Source organism: Euleptes europaea, chromosome 4 (genome assembly GCF_029931775.1).
Source record: "Euleptes europaea isolate rEulEur1 chromosome 4, rEulEur1.hap1, whole genome shotgun sequence".
In the NCBI taxonomy this organism is placed as follows: domain Eukaryota; kingdom Metazoa; phylum Chordata; class Lepidosauria; order Squamata; family Sphaerodactylidae; genus Euleptes; species Euleptes europaea.
Genome location: NC_079315.1, coordinates 89,484,545 through 89,509,001, shown reverse-complemented (window position 1 = coordinate 89,509,001; position 24,457 = coordinate 89,484,545). Strand labels below are relative to the sequence as shown.

The 24,457-nt window shown below is 39.1% G+C and overlaps 1 protein-coding gene across 1 annotated transcript; it reads right to left on the bottom strand.

The window, feature by feature from the left end:
• Positions 1 to 335: 335 nt before the first annotated feature.
• On the bottom strand, positions 336 to 24,457 carry POLK (DNA polymerase kappa). The gene is made up of 14 exons (XM_056848095.1): positions 24,317 to 24,457; positions 22,587 to 22,706; positions 20,702 to 20,854; positions 18,301 to 18,432; positions 15,961 to 16,114; positions 14,357 to 14,602; positions 12,044 to 12,168; positions 11,032 to 11,198; positions 9,427 to 9,459; positions 8,157 to 8,250; positions 3,727 to 3,898; positions 1,887 to 2,750; positions 543 to 594; positions 336 to 429 (listed from the first exon to the last, which is right to left on the bottom strand). The coding sequence occupies exons 1-14, from the start codon at positions 24,449 to 24,451 to the stop codon at positions 345 to 347; spliced, it is 2,532 nt and encodes an 843-aa protein (XP_056704073.1). The 5' UTR covers positions 24,452 to 24,457; the 3' UTR covers positions 336 to 344.

Below are 24,457 nucleotides of genomic sequence, written 5' to 3'. Positions count from 1 at the left end.
GATGATCTGTTAATTAACAAAGCGATGTCCAATCCTTTCATTTTTCTTTCCTATCCAAGAGCTATGAAAATGACATGTTGAGAGTTACTATCATTTAAAGACAAGCTTGGTAATCCTTTAAGAACCTAGCGTTTGTAGCCGACTAAACAAACAAAAATATTATGTTCACTTTCATCCCACAAAATATGAAAAATTATTGTAAGGTACTTTGCAACTAAAACATTAATTTGCGTACTACAAATTCATCTATACATTGTGTAAACAATGGGAAAATTTGAGTGAAATACTCTTCATCCGCATTATTGTGCTATAACAGTAACCAAAACATCTTTCATAAAATATAGTCATCTAAAAAATGTTTCTATAGTACACTTTGAATTGCTTGACTTGGCTTTTTTGGCTGTGGACTGGGGACCCATTGTTCCAGACCTAAAAAGAAAGAAATATACACATGTCACTAAGTAAATTAAACAACTTTAGTAGCAGTACAGTTGATAGAGATAAATTTTAGAATAAAAATTAACTTAGCATTGAGCACTTACCGTTTTGTTCCTGTTGTGGAATTTGTACCATATTGTTCTCTGTCCAGGTTTCCTGAGGAAACAAATGTTTTAATTGAAAACCAAAACATACACTGTGAGAATTATGTATAACAAGTTGGGGGGGGCTGAGAGCGGGGCAAAGGGGGAAAGAAGCCCTCCCTTGTCTCCCTTCACATCTACTGCTCTCTGCTTCCCCCTTTTCCTGCCCTTGCTCACCTCTTCTCCCCCGCAGCAGCCCCCCCACAGCCCCTCCCTCTATCTCATTTTGTGCCACTAGAGGAGGAAACACATCTACTTTGAATGATGCTGTTTAGGTTGCCTGAAAATGCAGAAAACACAGCTGGTCTCAGGCAAGGGTCAATTATGGATGTCAGCAGGAAAGATGAGTAGTCAGGAGTAAGGGGATGGACAGCTTTTGCAATTGATTCTGAGAAGAGGGAGCTGAGTGCACTCGGCCCGCTTTGCTGGCAAACCAGTCATGGAGGCTGACATCTCATGGCACCCAGTCAAGCTAGGACCTAAACTGTTTCCCAAAGGGGGTTACGCTGGGCTGAGGGCTAACTACTTTTCCTGTTGGGCCCAGGGCCTTTTCTGAATCTCAGGGAAGAATGCAACAGGTCGTGTGCTTTCCATGAGGCCAAGGCGACTGAGCCCCTGTAATCAATTTTGGGTTCAGTGAGACCCTGAATTAGAAGATGCATGCCAACTTAATTATTCCAAAGCCCAAACAAATCCCCAACTATTGATTTGGGGTGACTGAGTGTGCTTAGTCCACTTAGGCTTCTCAGCCTGTCTCAGGGGCTTGTACTAGGCTGAAGGGAGGCAGCAGCTACCAGGATTCCCTCACCTGGTGAGCCCAGAGCTTCCACCTGTGCACTGCCCTCTGCTGCTGAGGATACTTCCCAAGCAGTTCTGAGAACTCATTATAAGTCTTAATAAAGCACATTTTAGGTCCAGATAACAAGTGCCAGAGTGCCTAGTCCAAATTTCAATGTGGGTAATAAAATGAACATACAACATGGTTCTTGAAAGGATTACTGAAGCCATATGCAAAGCACTAAGTTGACTATTAGTCGGTACACTTATTTGACAGGTTCTGCCCAGAGATTGGAGACTTTGCATCTTAATACTTCCAAATAACTTGCATTGTAATTCCTTATATTTACATCTCACTTCCTAAAGTAGCTTTCTAAGACTCCTGAAGCAGCTTTCATTTTCCTAAATAAAAATGACACAAAATACAAAACAATCAACTCTTCCTCATGAAAGTTTACTTGCCATGCTGTATCTGAGGTATTCAAAACATGCTTTAAAAAAACCATCTACACAACTGATAAAACTCACCCATGTTTTTTGAACTTTCTGTCAACTCCTTGATAATGCCTTTATTTAAACAAACATCCACATGTTTGTTAAACAGCACAAGATCCTTTGTATTCTGTTCTAAGTTGCAGACTGGACAAACTAAAGACTTGCTCTCAGTAGTGGTGGAAAAACATGGTAGTTCGATTTCTGCACAATTGGACTCCTCATAATGTTCTTTTCCCCCTGATAATAATTTAGACGAAATGTCCGGTTTTGCAGGCATACCAAATATAAAGTCATCAGGACAGCTATATCCACTTTGACTACTGTATTCCAGCTGAGGGAAAACATCTATACTGCTACTGACAGAGTTGTCGTCTTTATCTGTTGGCTGCATTTCTACACGTGGCTCACTTGTTTTATCTCTCTGGCATTTGTTCTTTTGGCTTTCCAGAGACAGATCAATCTTGTTCTCCCATAATTTGCTGCCATTTGTAATTTCTGCATTATCTTTTTCTACAGTTTCATTGAGGCAACTGTCAATGTGCCTGTTAAATGCTTCTAAACTGCTATCCCGATGCTCTTTGAAGCAAACAGGACAAACGAAGATCTGATGGTCATTATCTTTTGCTTGTTCAATGGATATTGCTGACTTTACATCTTGTGGACTCTGCTTGGTTGAAGACTCATTTATCGACATTTCTTGATTATCTTGCTGTCTTGTAGCTCGCTTTCTGTTGAAGAAACTTTCTCTCTCAGGTACTTTTGGAAAAATTTCCTCACCAGATTTCCTGGGAGACAGCCTAGAAGCAGAGTCTTGTTTTCCTGGCTCTAAGAAATGAACAATACTCTTTTGTTGGTATTTCTTTTCTTCTTCATTTAGAAACCCTGATACTCGTACTCCTGAATATGATAAACAAGTCATACAAATTTGATTTGTAACAGAGCTTAAAAGCCTCATCAAAATTAACATTTAGCTACATGCAATTTTTTTTTTGCAAATTTGTTTTTGCAGATAGACCATATTAATAAGAATTACTTTGCAAGCCTCAAAACTGCATGCTATTTTAATCTTATTAGGAATGACAGTCTGTACAGTGATACAAAGTGCCACAAGTTTCATACAAAAAAGTTAGTTGCTAGAGGGACCATTTCTCACAGAATACCTATTTATTGAACAATGATTTCTTGGGAGCTTTGATCTTTAAATGTTAAATGATATTTAAAGAAGAAAGCCATCAAACGCAAAATGGAGATCTCAATACCAAGAGCAATCTCCTAAAGCAGATATAATTTTTTCGTATTAAAAGAATTAATCGCACTAGCCTTATTCAATATTAATTATTTATATTTTGTACTACTGGAAAATTTTGGAAGAAAGTGCTTAATAGCAAGACATTAAGTAATGGGATATGATGACCATGAACAACAGTCAAGTAATATCTTTTTCTTGAACAATGGGCCTGTTGTAGATACTGTCTGAATGCTTTCAGTTGTATCTACACAAATACAAAAACAAAAAACATATCTTTATAAGTACAAGCTGAGAGAAATCCAAATTCTACCTAGAATTTCCTGAACATATTAGCAACTGACAGCCATCCCTATTCATGACTAATGGGACATCAAACCTCTCCCAGAAAGGTAGGTATTTGCAAAGAAGTTGCAAAAGTGAAGAACTACAAATTCTTATATTCCAATAAAGTATTCTAGCAATTCATATTCTTGCACAACAGCTTTTTCTAGTAAGAATGAAACGCACGTGAATGGAAATTTAAGAATACCCTGTTTATTAAGAATATTTCTTCTTAGAAACATCAACTGTTACTATAATGCATATGGAATTCAAACAATCAAAATGATTTTAAAGTGATATTACCCATCAGTCGGAGACGTAAAGGCTGTGGGGCCACAGCTTCCATTTCTGCTTTCAGTAATTCTTTAGCAACAGCAAATATTTCTTCTCCAGTAGAAACTGCAGACAGTACTGTAGTAGCTCTTGTTTTCATTTCAAAGTTAACATTCTTCAATTTTAAAGTAACAGTTCTAGCCTATTAAAGAGAATAAACTTCCTCAAACATAATTCTAAAGTATTTTTTTTGCGGTATTACAGAATTTAGAAATCAGGAATATGGCTTAAAAATAAGATGCAACCCTTATGCAGTAAGTATAAATCTCACATAGTTATACTTTCCATCATTTTATTCCCATCACACTTCTAAAATCTATGGATGTCAGCATTTGATAATTAAACTATATGCAGATGCATTGCAGCACATACTACTGGCCAGTGTCCAGGCCACATCTCCACTTCTCCTGTCTATCGTAACAGTGGGAATTTTGCTTGGTAGTTAAAATAAATAGAATGGCATGTCTGGTAGTTGTACTTGGGTACTAATGTCCCAAAAGAAACAAAATCACTGTATTAATATATATTAAAACATGTTAATCAAAAACAGTATGTGTATTGTTTACAACCTTGCCACTGGCACTGAATACCCTTTCAGAAGGGGCAACTAAAATCCATATTTTAAATCACACACACCACCTAATCTGTTTTTTATTTAAGTTAACTATAGTGTGTCTTTCTCACTTGGATTCAAGGCGGGTTACACAGAGTGAGTTAATACAATCGACAGGAGGGGCTATTCAATGAACAATGCAATAGGAATTAGGGTTGTAGAACCAACCAGAAGTCTAAAAACAGGACTGAAGCAAAACATAAGTATTAACATGACACATTAAGTGCGCAATCCTAAAGGGGGGTAGTTGGGAAGAACCCGGGGATGGTGCTGCTGTACCACCTCCTGAGTGGGTTGCTGCTTTGGCGCAGCAAGCCGAAAATAAAAAATACTTCCAGGCCCCATGAAACAGCTCCATACAGTTCCACGGAGCTGTGGCTCCTTTTTTATGCAGGCGTAAGTTTGTACCTGTAAAAGGAGGGGCTCCCTGAGCTAAAGGGCTCAGGGAACTGTCTAAAGTCAGCCCCGCCCCCGGAATGCCTCCCTTAGCGCCAACGGGAGCCCTTGTGCTGGGGAATCACTGCCGTAGCAGCTGCACCAGCGCCCATGTGTGGCGCTGCCTTGCAGATCCTAGGCGCCAGCACAAGTGGCTCTAATACTGGCACAGGAGTCACGCCGCTTCTTAAGGCCATTTGACCTCCCCCTTTGTGGATTGCTCTGCTCATGATGCAAATTTTTACAGTAGGATCCTAGTTTCAGCAAGCTATACGCAGCAGTATAGACCAAAGTCCCTAATAATTTATCCAAGTAACACTGTGAAACATTTAATATGGAGCAACTCTACTGTCTGTGTAGAAAAGCCTTCTCAAATAATTCCGTTGTACACAATTTGCAGAAAGCCAGGAGAGTGGGAGCCTTCTTGACCTCCGTTCCATAAGGTAGAGCCACAGTGGAGAAGGCATGTATACGGGCAGTTGTTGATTTTGCCCATTTGCAGGTTGGTACCTGCTGAAGACCCTGTTCCAATAATAATTATGGGACTTAGGCTGATATTATGAACAAGCTTCTACTCTCCAGAGGTATAAAACGTGACTTGCTGCTGTGCTTACGTACTCCTCTCCCTCCTTCCTTGGCATATGGAGAGCAATTGAAAGTTTCCTGATTTTAGAAGCCTTCAGTCAAATCCTTGTTGGTCTCTAAGGTGCTGCTGTACTCTAATGTAACTGTGCTACTGCAGACCAATACGACTACCCTCTAAAACAGTCAAACCCCAAATCATCTTGACATCTTAATGCTGGTACCTGGACACTGGAGTTTATTTCCTCCCAAAAAACTAGGGTCCTAAACCATAATTTAATCCCAGTTTGTGGGAAAGAAGCAAATTTCGTTTTGCCCAAATGGCCTTGATTAAGAAGCCATGGCTTCCAGAACTAAACTAGCCCGATAGCAACTGGTCATGGGACATGAACAGAGATATATGTTTGTAATGTCTGACTGCAGTCATTGACTTTTTGTTTGGTTTAGCATGGGGCAAAAGTAGTCCATTATGCCTCTCTAATTATCTGTTTAGATAATCTGCCAGCTACACATTGATAAATGATCAACAATATAGGCAGTCTGGAAGCCAGAGTCTAAAGAAACCAAATAAGATGTTTTAAACAGACCAAGTGAGCCAAGCATGCCAAGTGGGTTGTGTTCTTCCTGCTCCTGCATTTACTTACTTTTTAAAAATATTTATACCCTGGTTTTTCCTCTTAGGACAGAGCCCAAGGCTTTTATATACCTTAGAATTATGCTTGGGCTCTGCTGCTTTGCTTTACTTGAGCAGCAACATACAAGCAAAGACGTTATGATTTATACATACATGTACCCATGCAAGCCACTGAAAAAGTACAGTGGAACTCTCCCATAATACTAGAACGCGAGGTCATCTGTTGAAGCTGGAGGGTGACAGATTCAAAACAGATAAAAGGAAGTATTTTTTTCACGCATAGTTAAATTGTGGAACTCCCTGCCCCAGGATGTGGTGATGGCTGCCAACTTGGAAGGCTTTAAGAGGGGAGTGGACATATTCATGGAGGAAAGGGGTATTCGTGGTTATTAGTTAAAATGGATACTAGTCATGCTACATACCTATTCTCTCTAGTATCAGAGGAGCATGCCTATTATCTTGGGTGCTGTGGAACACAGGCAGGATGGTGCTGCTGCAGTCATCTTGTTTGTGGCTTCCTAGAGGCACCTGGTTGGCCACTGTGTGAACAGAGTGCTGGACTTAATGGGCCTTGGTCTGATCCAGTAGGGTCTTTCTTATGTTCTTATGAACACAAAAGGCAGTTTTCAAATTAAACTGAATTCTTAAAATGTTTATTTTACCACATAATAAGGGAAAAGTAATAAAAACTTTATAAGTGAAAAAACGGGGGGGGGGGCTTTCTTTCAGAGTCAAATCTAGCAACTGAAATTTATGAAACCTTTATAGAAGATATTCCAAAGTGTTTTGCGTGAGCTGCCCTTGAAATCTGTTCAGAAATGCAGATACATTTGAATGCTGCATCTAGCTTCCTGACCAGGAAGGGAGAGGTTGAGAAAGACAGAACACAAGAGGTCTCTCCACAAAGCAAATGCACCTGAGTATACCAGTTAACTTCCTATCATGCTCACAATTCAGGGAGTTTAAAAGCCCTGAACTGCATGGTTCCCATACAACTTCCAGACCAACCCTTTATTTTTCCATTGAAATCTCAAAAGTTACTTAGAACTAGCTTCATGAACCACTACATGTACAGATGTATAAGGATGCATCAAGAAGTATATTCTGTTGCCAGCTATCTGTAAAAACCCTCAGTAGCTGCTAAAAATGTTTTAACCAGAGATAAACATTTATTCGGTGGCTTGGTAACTGTTACCTGCCCCAAAATCTTCAGAGATAGGGTGGCCCAGAGAATCGAAATAACTAATAGCAACTAGTTCCAGAGTGAGGCTGTGTTGGGACTGCAATAGAATGAAGGGAACAAATGGAGCTTTGACTCTCAAAAGCTCATATCCCAAAAAATCTTGTTGGTCTTTGAAGTGTTACTGGACTGTTCTAATAGCTGCTAGAATTCTTCTAGATGTCCCCCCGACTCTCCCCCATTTCCTTACCATAAATATGAAACAGTACCGATGAAGTTCTACATATACAGTATATTTTATTAAACTAGTGTCTGAGCTGCAACCATTATGAATTAGATAAGGAAGAATGGTACATCTTTTAAAAGTATGATCATTATATATACGTTTTACCAGAGTAAAACCAAAGGCAATCCATTACTGTCACTTTTTTTCTAATTAGCAGCTTTTACTTAAAACTACTGTATGCAAAATTACTGGAATTGTTTTTGAAAGACACAAAATAAGTTTAAATAAATTCGTGTCTAAATAATTCCTATTGCTAAGGAAAAAACAAAGAAAAATAGCCCACGCTGTAAATGCTTTGCCTAAAGTGGGCATATGCAAATAGCCCAGGGGGTGGGGAGATGGAAACAAAAGGCCAGAGATTACTGACAGTAGGGTTGCTAGACCCAGCTTGGCAAACAGCAGGAAACCGGGGGGGGGGGATGTAGGGGGCATCAGCAATGCTGTGATGTCACACCCCTTTAGGAATCTCTAGCAACACTATGGTTTTACCACAGAGTTTCAATTCCTAGAGAGACATGACATCACTTCTGGGTTTTCCTTGACGGAATGTCACAGGGATGGCAATTTTTTTCTTTCTCCTGCTGGCTACTGGAGTGCGGGCAGGCAAAGCCCACGGAGGACAACCCTGACAGACATATAGAAATTAATAGTTTATCACAGAGTTACCTACTTTAAGTGCTTCCTTTTGCAAATCCTCAGCAAGATCGCTGCAGAGTTCTTGACACAAGCTATACTGTTCTGGAGCACTTATTTCATTAAATGTCCTAGACGCCCAAATAAATAAATATAGCATTATATTTAATCTTGGAGAATTTCAGCACTAATTCTGCCCTCAAACAACACAGGGAAACCGGACAGTTTTTTACTCAGCCATGTGCTGTAATCAAAATAGAAAAAGCTTTGCAGGATAAATTTGGGAAAAGCTACTGAACACAATGATTTTATGTAACCGTTTCAGTGTGGCCTCTCAAAATTAATTCATTAACCTCTTAATATGTAATATAGAATAATTAAAAGAAAATATCCAAAATTATAGTTCCTTTGCATGCTGCTGCTGCATAAGATAAATAGGAAGCAATGCTTGAGAACTAATATACAGCCAAACAATACTAAAGACAGAAAAAGACTGCATATTGATTTAATCTACAGTTTATTTTATATTTTTCTCACCAAGGCTCAAGGTAGATTACATGTTGTAAAACAATGTAATCCAATATCATGAGAGATCTAATAAGCAAAACAAAAACAGTACAAAAAGAATCAGACATATGTCAAGTGATGCAGAAAATGGAATTACAGAAGTAGAAACAGTGTAGTAACAGCACGGCACATTCTACAAATAGATAACATATAGCATACACAGTGACGCAGACTACAGTCCTGTTCTTTTTATGAGCCTTCCTTTTGAAGCATTTGTATGGGCTTCCAGATTTGCAGGGTGGCACCTCCAGAAGGCTTTGTTAGTAAAGTATTTTAATATTTTTGAAAGATGGCTAGTCTTTTGTTACTAAGTTTTCTTTGAACAGTAATTTGCATTTCTATGATATCACTAACCACAGAGAAAGGATTTTTTTTTTAGTATCACGTTTGTATGTTTAATTGAACTAGGCCTAATTATGCAAGAAAGCCAACGTTCACTTTTATTCTGAAGTGCTTTAAGCCTTTATAAAGCAAAGTCCTCATGGGAATATACACTATATATGAAGGCAGGAGTGGGCAAATTTCCTTTTTCCCTTGAATGAAGGAAGATGTCACGGGAAAGAGGCAAGGCAAGCCATAGGCTGAACATAGTAAAGCAGCTTCACACTTCATGTAACCAAAATGTTTGCTAAACATTAGAGACACATTAGTGCTTCCATCAGTAATAAAACTTTACAGTTGTTTTATTTATCAGTTCTAGTGATGAGATCATTCACTTGGATAGAAATATTAGTACATACCTTTCAGTGCTCATACTTTTTCTTTCCCCATCCCTTTAAAAAGGCAAAAAAAGTATGAATGTACAGTCAAGCACTGATTTTTTTAAAACATTAAACCATGAACACATAAAGCTGCCTTATATTGAATCACACCCTTGGTCCATCAAAGTCAGTATTGTCTACTCAGACCAGCAGCGGCTCTCCAGAGATTCAGGCGGAGGTCTTTCACATCACCTACTTGTCTAGTCCCTTTAACTGGAGATGCCAGGGATTGAACTTGGGGCCTTCTGCATGCCAAGCAGATGCTCTACAAACTGAGCCACAGCCCCCTCCCCTATTTAAACCAGATCTGTTTAATGTTTTTCTTTAATAGTGTACATTTTCCTTGGTGAATTATAACCTAATGTTTTATGTAATATTCATTATAAAAAGCCATTACCAAAAATAAATAAATAACATCTTTCATATTTACGGGAATTTTACCAGAGAAAATTTTCCCAGACAAAAAAGCGAATGCATTGTTAGCCTCAAAATACATCTGTGAACTAGTGTGGCGTAGTGTAGTTAGAAAGTTTGACTTGGTCAGATCCCATCTTTGCTAGGGCCAGTCATTCTCTCTCAGCCTAACCTACTTCCCAGGGTTGTTGTAAGGATAAAATGAACAATGGGAGAGAACCATGTATGCCACCCATGAAGTCCATGGAGGAAAGCCAGGAAGTAAATAAATGAATACATCTGTTTTAGAGCAGTCTTATATATGAGCACTGTAAAACTTAACTTATAAAAACTTATCAGAACTTGGTTCATTGAAAGATATGGTTTTTAAAGATATAAACATGTGTTAGTTTTACATTTAAGGATCTTGAGAGGAGGGCTGAACAAGCCCCCCACCTCCTCCCCCCTTTCCCTGGCTACACTTCCTTCAGTCCCTGCCACTGCAGTTCCCCCCCTCCCCACACACACACTCTTGCTGCCAGTCTTTCCTTCCCCCAGCCTTCCAATCATCAGTGCTTCTATCCTTCCTGAACCTTCCCCCCCACCGCTGCCCTTCCTTATGCCCTGCCACTTCCTCCCCTCCCCGCTACCACCACCAACACCTCCTTCCTGTGCCCAAACCGTTCCACTGCTGCTGCCATTTCAGCAATATTTGGGGCTGTTAGGCAAGCCCCCAAATCACACCTGGTTTTTTTTCCTGAAAGTTACACTGTCTGTGGAAGTGCACATATTGCTGCAGTAGTTTTTATAACACTTTTTTTTTCATTCTCTGCACTTTTTGCAGAGCCCCAGGTTTGTAGAAAAACCTTCTGTATTCCTGGGGGTCCCCCCCTGCAGATTTTTTGATCTGCAAGGGTGAGCCAGGTTCATAGTTATATATATAAAGCAGATACTGGGCTAAATAAACCAGAGCTTTTTTTGTGATGTCATGTCCTGGGGGGAGAATTGATGGAAATCGTGCAACCGTGTATATAAGTACTGGCACCTCGCCCTCCCAAAAAAGTACTGAAATAAACTGTTGATTTAATCAGTATAAGACACTTCTGTTTGTTCCCTATTAATATAAAATGTAACGTGCTAACTTAATATTTAGAAATCTGAAGTCAACATAACCAGCTACACATAAAATACCTTTCCAGGTGTGTGGAACCCAAACCAAGTGATATTTCCAGAAAACTGCGCCAAGATGTTTCAGAAAAGAGAAGCGAAATTAGTGCCCTCTGCTGGTAAAGGTCTGTGCAAGTCACAATGCCCAGTGCTTTAAGCATTTTCTCTGTTACTTTTCCTATGCCAGGCACCTGAAAGAGAGTAACCAGTAAAATAATAAGCTTCCATTAAATCCACCAAAGTAAAATACTTCCTGGAGAAACGAAAATATTTATTGGTTTCATTTGCTGTCAATGAACAACTGAGTAATTATATTCTTGGAATTAGAACCATTCGTTAAAAGAATTTCACAAACAGCAAGTATAAATAGCATGGATTGGTTGAGCACTGCCCATAGCTAGTAAACCTAGTACATTTTTCTGCAGTGACACTGAGCTAATCCTAATATTTTGAGCTACAAAATAATGCACACAAATAAAGAGGTTTGGCTCCATTCAATTCATGTTGCTACGGCTGGTGGCCCAAAATGGTATGTTGATGTATTATAAATGACAGTTAGTAATCAGGAGGTGGTTTCCATATCTTGTTCAAAGACCCATCACATTTGCAGTCTCCAGTTTTATTGATTCATTTAGTGCATTTTTTATCTTGCCTTTCCTCCTTTTTTACAAGAACTCATCAGAGGCTAGGATATATTACGGTATGTTAGCCCAACCTTTGAAAAACCCTTCCCTTTATCAAGACTAATACAAAAAACAATTTTTTAAAAAAATCCCAGAAAGGGCTGCAGAAAAGAAGTTAAGCATAACTATGGATAACAATTACCTATGCATTTTTATAGTATGCAAGTTTTGTTTTATGCATCATGTACTTTTTCATTTAAATGTAAAATAATTTTCTTAGCTAGTGTAGGCTAGATACAAGTATGGAAGATAGGAAAGTGGGGAGATTAGTGCTTGTACCCTCGAAAGAAGGTACAAGCACCAAATAAACAATACTAAAAACACTGTATAGTAAATTTTCAAGCATTCCTTACCTTTCTAATGGGTAAATCTTTGATGAAGTTCATCACAGCTTCCCTTTCTGGGGGGATTCTGAATTGACCATTAGGTTTATTTTGATCACTGCACATTTTTGCCAACATCATATTTGGAGCAATTCCTAAGCAAAAACAAACAAAAAGAAAACCCTCTTTGATTTCCATTTCCCATGATTTCAGAGATAAGGATGTGGAATTACTGTCAAAGAAACAGAGTGTTATGAACTCTGACCATTAAAATGCCCTACAGACATTCTTACAAGAATTCTTATACACCTTCTCTTTTATAAGTTAGCAATGAAATCACAGAAAAGTGACCACTATGTAAAATGAAATAATATAGCTGCAGCTTTATACAAGATATTCTGCAACTTTGGTTAATAAAACTATAACTAATGTGGAGAGACAATGAAAAGTAGCATTGTATACAAAAGTTTTGTCTAAATCTAAATAAAAGATCTGGATGACCTTCAGCCAGGCACTTTCTTCCCACCTAATCTACCTCACAGGGCTGTTATGAAGATAAACAGAGGTTTTTGAAGGCCATGTATGCAACTCTGGGCTCTCCTCTGGAGACAAAAATAAACACTACATTTCTAAATGAAGTTACATACTTTCTAAACCTATCAAAGTAAATGGTCTTAGAAGAATGCAACTCTGTTCAGGATTGCACCATCATGGAGTTATGGCTCTAGAAGAGCATTACAATAACTTAAAAGAAATTGATTCTTTGTGAATCTTAGTCAACATTTTGTTTTTCAACACAAAAATCACATTCTTCTCTAAAAACCCTGAAAATCTGAAAGCTGCTTTATAAGTTGTTATTTTATTCAATTCCTAGGAAGAAATGTTGGTCCCAGGGGAAGACAATACCTATAGGTGCCTGGTTTCCCCCACCCACATTTCCCAATCATCCTGATACCCAATCTCTTCTAAGGTTTTCCTAGTATACCGTCCAAATTGTAGCAAATAACTGGAAAAAGAAATGAAAACTTATTTCAGGGATTTTAAATCAGTCAAGATTAAGCAATAGTAACTCACCATTTAACCAGGTATAATAAACTCTTAAAATAGAGCTAATGCTCATGGGATTGTTTATCTCCTTTCCTGCAAGATACCTCTCTTTTACAATATGGATAACTATCTCTAAGCTGGTTCCTAAGTATCTCTACTTGTCACACAGCAGCAGCTGCTATAATTGCTCCTATTGTTCCTAATGTTGACTTCCAGATCTTATCTTGCACCAACAGAAAATCCTGTGGTGAAATCTGAGATTTGCTCTTCCCTGATCTAGTGCACTCTTTCATATGATTATTATTTTTCCATTCACTTGACTTTCAAGCAGTTACCTAGTAATGAACTTTAATGTGTGTTAAGTTCTTGGTTTCCCCAGAAGAGGTTAATGTTATATATACAAAAGGATAACACACAAGCGAAAGGAACTGCATAAAGAACAAACTTACATGGAAAGTGTGACTGAAGGCAATTACAGCAGCCATATGTTGACACTCAAGTCTTTCATGAAATGAAGGATCAGGATTACACTTGCCTGCCCTGTAGCCAATATTCACATATTTGTCTGCATCTTTACATTGTGACCTACAGATGTAGAGCCCACACATATATCCAAGTAACCTGTACACAACAAAATTAAGGTGTACACGTCACAGAGATAGAAGCCTATGCATGGCAAGTTCTATGCACAATTACAAATATGAAGTGCAACAAACATACATCAAGTGGGGTCTAATTGGCATGATCCTGATTCTCCAACAATGGTAAGATCTGAACATCCACATGGGTCTTATACAGTTAAATAAAATAATTATTAGCCACCCTAATAATAAATAAAAACAATGAATTGTATAAAAAAAATTGACCTATTAGTTTAGCTGAATGCAGAATAACCACCTTATTGAAAAGTGAATAGTTACATCCGGCAAGCAATGCTTGTTATTCTTGATCACCCATGTCTATTAAAAAGATAAAAATGGAAAATAATCCCAGTTTTAACACTACAATATACAGCCATGTGGTGAATGTCCATTTACTGGTGCTATTGCAAAGTAGACCTGGCTTAACCAGAAGGCTTCTGGAATGCAGATTTAAGCCTGAAGAGTCATTAAACTGCATTTTTTATAGTTAAAGCCCCTGACTTCGAGATAAGCCATTTTAGCAAACCACAGTCTGTGTCCGCTAATTTTAATTCCTTCACATCAGAGGAATGCAATGAACCCGCCTCTAAACTCCAAGGTGTACATGTACCTTCTGAAACTCAAAAACATTACTATTAATATAAATGTATTTTACCAGCACTGGCCGTCAGCCCAGTTCTTTCTTCAATCCTAAAGCGAATTTCCTTCACAACTTCTTCTGCCAATATCCCAAAAACAACTGAATTTTTTTGACTTGTTGATTGCTGGTGGTCGTCTGGGTCCAGCACAGAAGGATCCACAGTCTGCTTATGCACTGGATCATCATCAAACAAGACCGGTGAAGAGGTGTGTGCATCTCTGCTCCACTGTGGCTTGTCACATGTAACTGGATCGTGTTTGCCTGGTTATGGCAAAGGGAAACCAGCTATCAGAACTTATAAAACAAATCTAATGGCTGAATTCCATTACACATTTAGTAACAAGACGTATTTTGTCACTCTACTTGCCAAGTTCTTTAATTTTTTAATATACATATATAAAATTGCCTCATCAATTCTGTTATTGCTTCTGCATCAGACATACACACTCAGCCTGGTGGATAAAGAGGTAAGGTCAGTTAGCATCACAAGAAAGGGAGTTATTTTTTTTAATGAACACTCCATCTAGATGGAGCCATTGCTCAATGAAGATTAGATGGGGCATAAACGTTTTAATATAAATAAGTATATGAGTTGCATGCTTACAATAAAAAGGAGATAGAAGATAGATAGAAGATAGATAGAAGATAGATAGAAGATAGATAGAAGATAGATAGAAGATAGATAGAAGATAGATAGAAGATAGATGATCGATAGATGATCGATAGATGATCGATAGATGATCGATAGATGATCGATAGATGATCGATAGATGATCGATAGATGATCGATAGATGATCGATAGATGATCGATAGATAGATAGATAGATAATTTCTTTAGGTTAAAGAAAGGCTTGCTTCTTCAGTAAAGTCAGCCAGAGCTTCAGTTGAGTCCTGAATGGTAGTCTCTACATATCTACTTACCAAAAAAATCACTGCTCATTAACTTATTGGATTAGTAGCCAACACGCAAGAAAACTACATAGGACTGAGCTCCATTTATTTAGTGGAAATAACAGAGTGCAAGCTGTTGGGTGACTTAATGCATTGTGCACTGGGTAGGAGCGACACCCTAGTGATCAGTTGCTTGGCAGTGAGCAAGAATGCAATGAGGTAATCGGCTATCGTCATCAGCACCTTTCAGAGTCAGTCACCCAGCAAACAGGACCAGGCATGAAACTCCCACCACTGAAAAATTAAATGTGGACCTTCTTATACAGAAGAGCTGGCCCATCATTCCAATTCTGGGATGTGGCATTTGTCTGTTGATCCCATTAATAGATGAGATGAACAACTGATGCTCTTTTTTGAAACTGATAATTAAAAATGAATCAAAGTTGTGGATAAACAATTATCCTGTTAAAAATGGCTAAAACATTTCCCTTTTGGATACCTTAATTCTATTACAGTTAATTGGAATGGAAATAGTAAGCAAGACACTGTGCTGTGTTTTCCAAAAGGGTTCCAGCTATTCTGAGGTAACATTACAAGCAAACAACTAATAATTAAAATTATATTTTAAAATATTGCTGTCTTCATATGATTTCCTGGCTTATAGGATGACACAATGAAAGCAAGGTAAGATGTTCTTTTGAGCTGGCACTTCCACACAATCGCTTACCATTTACAGCAAAGCTGTGTGGTTTGATGAAATATCTTCTTTTGTCTTCAGGCCAATTCTTTCTTTCGTCTAAGTACTCTGTTATGTTCAAGTATGCTTCATCAAGACCCATGGGCATAAAGTGAGGATCATATTCAGCTAGTATTTCCCTAACCTTGATAAATATAAATACAAAACAAAAAAGTTGTGCTGCGGTGGCAGAAAATCCCCCAAACCTCTGAAGTATTATGTGGCCAGTCAATATAGTATCATTCATTCTTTTAAATTCCATTACGATTGATCAATAGTGAAAAGAATTTTAAGGTTTAAATTATTTATTGCCATCCAAATTTGTATTGCTTCTGGTTCACTTTTAAACCAGTAAAATATGCTAGAAATGAAACCTCCTCTCTGAGACACTCAGATGTGATATTTCCATACAATTACTTATAATAGTACTGTTTTCATAATCTTCCAGTATCAATTTTTTTTAGTGCAGCACTGCTGAGGGTCAGCTAGCAGTGGCCACCTTGCCTGCCTGTCCAAGTCGCAATGCTGCAAACTGGTGCGGCCACGTGAGTTGCCCATCTGGCTGGCAAAGTCAGTGCCACTGCACAAGTTGCCTGGCCAGGCAGGAGAGGTGGGCGCCATTGCATGGGTAACCCAGAACTCACACTTCCTCCCCATATACAGTTCTTAGAAGACGGCAATCGTACGGAGGCAGAGTGTAGGGCCAGCACACTTGTCCCTGCTCTCTCTCCCAGTATGCGGAGGAGCCACTTGAGCGAGACTAGCCATATTACGTGGTTGGGCCATGGACCACAAATAAGTGCAACTGCAAGTTGCAAATAATGAACGTCTATGGTAACACAATGTCATATGCACAATTTTAAGCTCTCCAGAATTCTTTGCTGAAAACAAAGAAAACCTATAAATTCCTTTAAAAGTCCAGTGTGCTCTGTGTTGTGTTAGTTTGGTCTTAATTTCTATTTGATTTAGCAAATTCAACTGAGCTCATGGAGGCCTTTGAACTTTGTAACAAAGGGTAAAAGAGCACTAATTATTGAGAAACATCTCAGACAGGATTGGGACCTTTTGGTTAAAGATGCTGGAAGGAAATGTTCCCTGCTTTATGTGGGAATCAAATACTCAGCTAAATTTGAACTCCTGCAATACTTTTGTATGCTGATGGTTCCCAAACTGAGGTGGCTGTATGTGATAGCATGCTGCAATGCATTGCCTACAGCTCAAATGAAAGGTAGTTTCCTTAAGATGCCTCCAGACCAGCGCCATTGCAACTGTGCCTTACTGTCCAAAATATGCCACAGCCAGGGAGAAATTTCAGCCAGGGAGAAATTTCTTGCAAAGTGGCTACTAAAATACTCAACTACCTCAGATGTTCACAAATTAGGGTTATTTTTAAGTGGCTATAGCAAAAACTGAACAGTTGACATGGCTAAATTTAGTCTTGCTATTATTTCTATTGCTATTACTTAAATTCTTTTGGTGTATGGGCTATTAAACCTCAATAAAGTACAGAAAGTACAGAATATGACAATTCAGCAAATTTTTCTGAATTTTTACTGTTCTCATATTTCTTTTTGGAGATACTGTTTACTAATGTGCAAGCGACAAAGCCCTAAAAGGAAAAAATATTGTAGAGCCACTACTCCATGCATTGTGTTCCCCCAAAAAAGGAAAAGGGGCAAATGTCACCCCAGAAGATGGGTAAAGAAATTTATGACTTTGCTGTTCCATTCAACTGATTATTAGGAGATGGTAATGGAGTAAACAATAGCTGCCTTGTCTTAAAGTTAATTTCTGCTAGGTAGTGTTGGCAGAGTAGTTAGCACAGCAGAGGTGCACAACGTATTAACGTGTAAATAAAGCTTTATTCAGGAATACCATATTTGATAGTGAAAAAAGAGACAGACACAGGGTCCTAGCTAAATCACAAGCGGGGCGGGCGGGAGGGAGAGGCACTTCCAAGAAGCAGGATACTGCCCTAAGAGTAGCAATCTGGAGACATATAAGAAATGATACATAACAGAAGAGAAGGTGCTGACATCACTATCCTATCTGCATTCTTGCTGCTCTCTGCATGGTCTTCTTCTCTCTCCTTTGCAGAATAGACATTGCCTATTCCAACAGGAAGAACCAAGCCAATTATAGAAACCATTCTTTTGTATCCTCTCTCTCCACTATATCTGTTATTGCAGATAACTATACACTTTATTCAGAATCAAAGTACTTTGTGACAATGTGAAACATGACAATAATTAGTCTGCAATTCAGGAAATACATGTGGCAAACTAAAAACATCTGATAAAATGTGTGCTTGCTATGGGATACCTCACTTACCTCTTTACTTACTTCTTGGTATTTCTTAAAATTTAATGGCACTATTGTAAGATGTGGACAGAGTTTCTTAGCAATAAATCCAGGCATAGCTGCACGGACCCCAAACCTCCTAGCATGATAATTTGAAGTGGACTTAAAGGAACAGAAACACAAATTAAAATCAAACCTAGCACTTGTTTGACTTATAATAATAAAATATTTCTAAAGATGTGTATTTATGGCCATAAGCCAGTGCTCACTTAGGCTTGTTTCTCTCCCTCAAACAAAACAGAGTGGGAGGGCTAAGGGAGCCTCGTGGCCCGATTTGGGGGAGAATGCTGGGCAACAGTCCCCAGACTCAAGGTACCACAAACGGAAAGCAAAAACTACAGCTGTATAAAAGCACATTGCTCCAGATAACAAAAGCAATGAGGCAGGTCAAATACATATAATATGCCTATATTGCACATTGGCTATTTAGAATACATTGGTCACATATAATAGTGGAACCAAGTTATTAATCAAGGTCGGCTGCTGCATCCATGGAACAGAGCACTTGAAATAATAAAGGAAGCACCTCTGAGCATATGTATACTGCTTTACCATTGTCTCTGAGCAACAAAAAACTCCCCCTCTCTCATAAATCAGAATAAAGGAGGTCTACAGAGCAAGTATTTGGATGGGAGACCATGAAGGAATACCAGGGTTGCTGTGCAGAGGAAGGCACTGGCAAACCACCTCTGTTAAGTCTCTTGCCATGAAAACCCCAAAAGAGGTCGCCATAAGTCGGCTGCAACTTGAAGCCACTTTACACACACACAGAGCAAGAGCATACCTCCCACACAAACTAATGGCCCCACACCGATGTAAGCACTGACTCCTGCCTCTATGAGTAACAGAAACAGAACAATAGTTGTTCCCTTCTGCGCAACAATCCACATCTTGTTTCCCCTCCATCTTCCACAGCAGTTCACAAAAAAAGATTGACCCCCCCACCCCCAAAATTATCTCTGCCTTTTTTGTTACAGGCAACACCTCCTTGCCTGTTCTGCTTCCTCCTTATGACTTAATTTGTGCCAAGGATTCACCAGGGCTTAGCCCAGGAGTTCATTTTTAGCACTGGAGCTGAGAGTTGGAATATGGAAAGAAAATACTGAGAATGTATAGAGTGTCCAGGGTTACAAAGAAGGGGGGGCTAAGGGTACAGAATTCTAGGGACCCCAGCCCATCTGAGGGCTCAGGTAGCTGGACAAGATGTGACTGGTGGATGGTAGCAGCACAGCTGTTCCGATCAAGCTTTTTGTGGGTGTTCTTCTAAATGTGAGGGGGGCCCAGAGGGTGTGTTGGTCTGGGAACCCATGGTAGCTCTTGGCAGCCCTTACTGCACCTTTCGCTCAGCAGTGAATAACTGCCGTCCCCTGCCTCTGAACACAAACTTGGGCAAGGTTTTCAAGAATAAGGTTTTGCAAACCCACAAATGCTTTGCTACATTAATTTTTTTGTAAGCAGTTAAACTGGTTTCTTCTCTTCAGTTCCTCTTTGTCCTTTCAGCAGTAAATATAGCTTTTAAAAAGCCAACTTAATAGCATATTGGAAGAAGGCATTTTTAATTTTAAAATTAATTTTATACTTTATGAATAAATTAGTGTATGTGGGTGAATGAGTGCACGTGGAAAAATCAGCAAATTCATTTAAAATAATGTCTTTATGCCGGTTTCTTTGCATGCCTCAATTATCAGCAATTTTAGTATTCTGGCATCACCATAATGTGTAACATCAAAATATGGAAGTATATATACCAGTTTGGGAGGCAACCTGTGTGTGATCACCTCATGTCACCTTAAGCTTTGGTTGTCACAAGCACACATAATGCAAAAGAAAAATTAAAATCAAGTAGAGCCATTGCTTTATAATCAGGATATCTGAAGGGGTGGGTTATCCCAGTCGAAACGGGACAGTTGGAGGGTATAATGCTCAAGTAGGATGCCAAGTACACAACTGAGAATGGTGACTGCCCCATATCATATGTATTACCCCTCTGACTCATAGATAAAGCCTGTACAAATGCAAAAAGACAATGGTCATTGTGACTGATCTGGAAAGTGCCCAGTCAGGTATCTCTGGATCTGTGCTCCATCAATCCTTCATCATCCAGCAATTTATTATATATAGTGTTTCAACACAAGCCCAAACAAGGCAAGCATTCTAGTTTGCCCACAGAACACGAATATGTGGTATTCTGTTCAGAATGTGATCGTTCAAATTAAAAGTTTGCCACCTGACTGTTTTGCTTCTTTAAGACATTATAGAATGATCAACAGAAATAAATCACTTAGAAACTACAGGGGGAAATTATATACTCTCCTAAAGAAAGGACAGTTTATGCACCTGGTTCTTGAAGTAACATCACCTTCCACCTTACCAACATACTCAATGATCCCACTGCTATAGGCTTGTCCCTTAGTTCAGGATTGTCTCTCATTTCTACTGCTGCATAAAAGGCATCCATGTCAATGTGTACAATAGTGCAGCTGAGATCACGGCTCTGCTCCAGTTCCATGGCAAGTTTATTCATCTGTGTTTAAAAAAATCACATAGTTGTATAAATGACACCGTGATACCACTATGGCACACTATGGCTGTTATCAATACAACTTCATAAAGGGAAGTACTATCATATACAGAGATTAATGAAAAATGTATTTCTGGGGGGATTGTGCCATGTAGGAAAATGCTATCTAATTTAGACACAATAACAAATACATCTTTGGCATTAAGGGCTGCTTCACACAAACAAGCAAACAGTGTAAAGAAAGACTGGGGCCTGCTACATGCTCCCTCATGCTATTCCATGCTTTAGCGTTTGAGTGAAGCTGTCTTTATTAAGAACATAAGAAGAGCCATGCTGGATCAGACTAAAGGCCCATCAAGTCCTGCATTTTGTCCACACAGTGGCCAACCAGCTGTGTCTAGGAAGCCCACAAGCATCCTCCTGCATGTGCTCCCCAGCAGCAGATACAAAGAGGCACACTTCTTCTGGTACTGGACAGAGTAGACATCCATCATGACTAGTAGCCATTAACAGCCCCGTCCTCTAGGAATTTGTCCACTCCCCTTTTAAAGCCTTCAGAGTTGATGGCAATCACCACCACCATTACTGTGGCACAAGAAAGAAGTATGTATATATATGAAGGGTGGGGATCTATTATCTTTGATAATTTGGTTAATGATAATTGCTGCAATCCTGGGTGTGTGTAGAATCAAGCTCAGAGTAATTCCCACGAAGATTTAGTATACACCTCATCTGTGCAACCTCTGCAAAACTACTAGATGTGTGCCAGATGTGCTCTGACATACAAGGCAATTAATGACAAAAGATGCACTCTCATTCCTTATCCAGAGGCACCTTGCTTTTCTCTAACCCATTCAAACTGTGTGCTAACACCTATGAGAAAAGACAGTAGTGGAATCTTACACACGGGACTTTTGCTGGCATGCAGTTTTCAGAATCAGGGATAGTCTACACTTGTTAACAATATGGAACATATATTTAAGAAATCAACAGTGTGGATATGGACATTAGATACCTTGAACACAACCATAGAAACCTATTTTTGTAGTAAGGCAAAATAATATCAAATGTAAAATTATCTCCCACAGCTTCCTATTCAGTTTTCACTGAGTAGGTGGTACACTGTAATAATTACAACAATGTATAAAGCACTTGCCAAACAAAGCAATTTACAATAAACAGAATTTTTAAAACTGATTTTTACTGTGTATTTGCAGTCATTGACCTACTAATGTTTAGAGTCAAGACTCTGGAAAGGCATGTACCAATTCCCCTCTGCCCCCATCAGAACAAAGAAAACAACAGATTCAAATAGTTTCTGGGGATATTGAAGATTAGCAGACCTAGAAAAACCAGTTGAGGAACTCCTGAAGGTTCATGGCATTTGGACAAGAGATTGATATGGCTGAGTGAGGCAAGAACACAGAAACTTACTTTTGTTTACTTAACAACAAATCCTTTGTCAAAACTTAACTTTACTGCATGTTTATACACGAGGCTGATACCATTCTTTACAAATGCAGTTTTGAAGAACACAGGACTGCAATCTTGTGAACGCTTAAGCAGTAGCAAACCCCCTAAATAAAAAGGCACAAGCTTCCAAATAAACCGGTGCTATTCTGATTAAATCAAATTACTCAAAATTGTACATAACTGAGGTGGGCAGCATTGGTGGAATCCTTCTACCTCTTTCCCCCTGCATGGTCCACCTCTCCCAAAACGAGTTGGATATTACCTGCAGTTGTGCTTTCATAATCTGTTGGTCTGTAATTTTATTTTTTAGCTTCAGGATTTTTTCAATTCGTTTGTTCACTTGTTGATCCTTCTTAAGTTCATGTTCATAAAATTTAGAACCCTGAGAAAGAGATTCGGATTGTTTAACATTTGTTGTTGGCCATATTCTGCCTAATTAGAGCTTTTAAAAAATTAGAGCTTTTACAGCATTAGAAAAGCAAAAATAAGAAGTTTCACCTGACCCCAAGGTTTGCTATCCTAGTGCTTAGAGCAAAGTACTGTGGCAAGATATCTAACAGCAGAATTACTGAATGAAAAAGCACAAAAATATATACTGAACATCAGTGGAAGACTTTCAAAATACTCCTCTACACATGTACACACACATTTATTTGGATTATGATATATTATTGTTGGCAGAGCACCTTGGGTTGCATCCAGACTAATGTTTCTGCAGGCACAATTATTTCCGCCCACACAGCCTGATTTTCCTACGCTCCCCCAGCAGCCCCAAATGCCTCTCTGACGGGATTTTGGGAGGCATTTTGGGCTGCCACCGGGGGAAGGGGGCAGGGAAATCATGCTCTGTGCGCACAAATCCTTGCACCCATGGAAACTTCTAGTCCAGTTCCAAGCACGAGATAAAAATGTTATAAATACTAACTAAAGTATTGAACCAGTGCAATGTTAACAAAACATGACAGATAATATGCACTGCAACACTACTGCTGTGCTACAGGCAGATAGATACGCATAATTATTTAGGATTTGAATGTTCTAGAATTCCTATTGCTTCCAATGAACTTAATACATAAATAAGCATGTTTGGGATTAGGGCACAAGTTCGCTTTCATTTCTAATAACCAGTGCAGAACTCCAGGCTAACTTGGGTGCACCATTTACCTCTCCATATATGAGCAAAGCTGTATATCCATTTGCAGACCCCCACTGTGCCTAAATGGGGGGGCAGCATAGGAGCAGCCCCAGCCCTCGCAGGGAAATCAGTGCAGAAAAACCACATGAGCACACAAAACAGGCAACACCAGCCACTAGCTGCTCATAGTTGATATGTTTGTGCTGCTGGAGCACATATTCAGAGATAGAGAGCACTGGGCAGATGTTAGCCCTCAGTTGGCTTGGGGTAGGTCTATGGGTGAGTGAAGGGAAGCAAGAGGCTGCTTGCTTCCCTTAGGCCTGGAGCAAGAAAGGGAGGGAAGAAACTGGTCTCTGAGGATATGAGCATATATGTTCCAAGCTCAATTGCTGCCCCGAAGAGCATTTAAAAAATTAGGGTACTGCCCTTTCATTTAAATTATTGGTGAACGGGGAGGAAACTGGCCTCTGAAAATGTGCTGCCAGCCTCTTCCCCAGAAATATTATTTCTCTCTGTGGGAAATGATGGAACATTACTTCTTTAATGATACATTGTATTCACATATACAAGTTTGCTAAGTCCTTAAGGTGCCACAGGACTTTTATTCAGGCTAGAAGGCTCCTCAGTTCTAAGCATCGGAAGCCTAGGCTAAAAATCTGTCTCTAAACTCCAACATTCTGTGGGGAGCTCTGCCAGAGCACATGGGTACGACTTTAACTTGTAGCCTTATAATGACTAGCATACCTTACCTTCTGTAGCTACACAGGTTAAAAAACAACAACACTCTGTGGTCTTTATTGAGTGCAATCAATACCTGTGAATAGCTAACGCATTGGAGAAAGCTTATACAAACAAACCTTGGAAGCTTCCATTATGACTTTGTTGATCTTTTCTTTATCCAATCCTTGCATTCCAGCTTTGTTATCATTGAGGCCCATTCTAAGCAGAAGCCCCGCTTGAGAAGGGGTGCAACTGTTATTTGGACTTTCCATTGCTCA

What these genes read in the sequence shown, in the direction of transcription:
- POLK (XM_056848095.1), bottom strand. Translation starts at nt 24,451, where the DNA reads ATGGAAAGTCCAAATAACAGTTGCACCCCTTCTCAAGCGGGGCTTCTG. An exon ending in ACCAAGAAGTAAGTAAAGAG is followed by an intron (nt 16,115 to 18,300) that starts GTAAGTGAGGTA and finishes ATATTTATCAAG; the next exon opens with GTTAGGGAAATACTAGCTGA. An exon ending in TGCAAAAGGAAGCACTTAAA is followed by an intron (nt 3,899 to 8,156) that starts GTAGGTAACTCT and finishes TCTCTTTAATAG; the next exon opens with GCTAGAACTGTTACTTTAAA.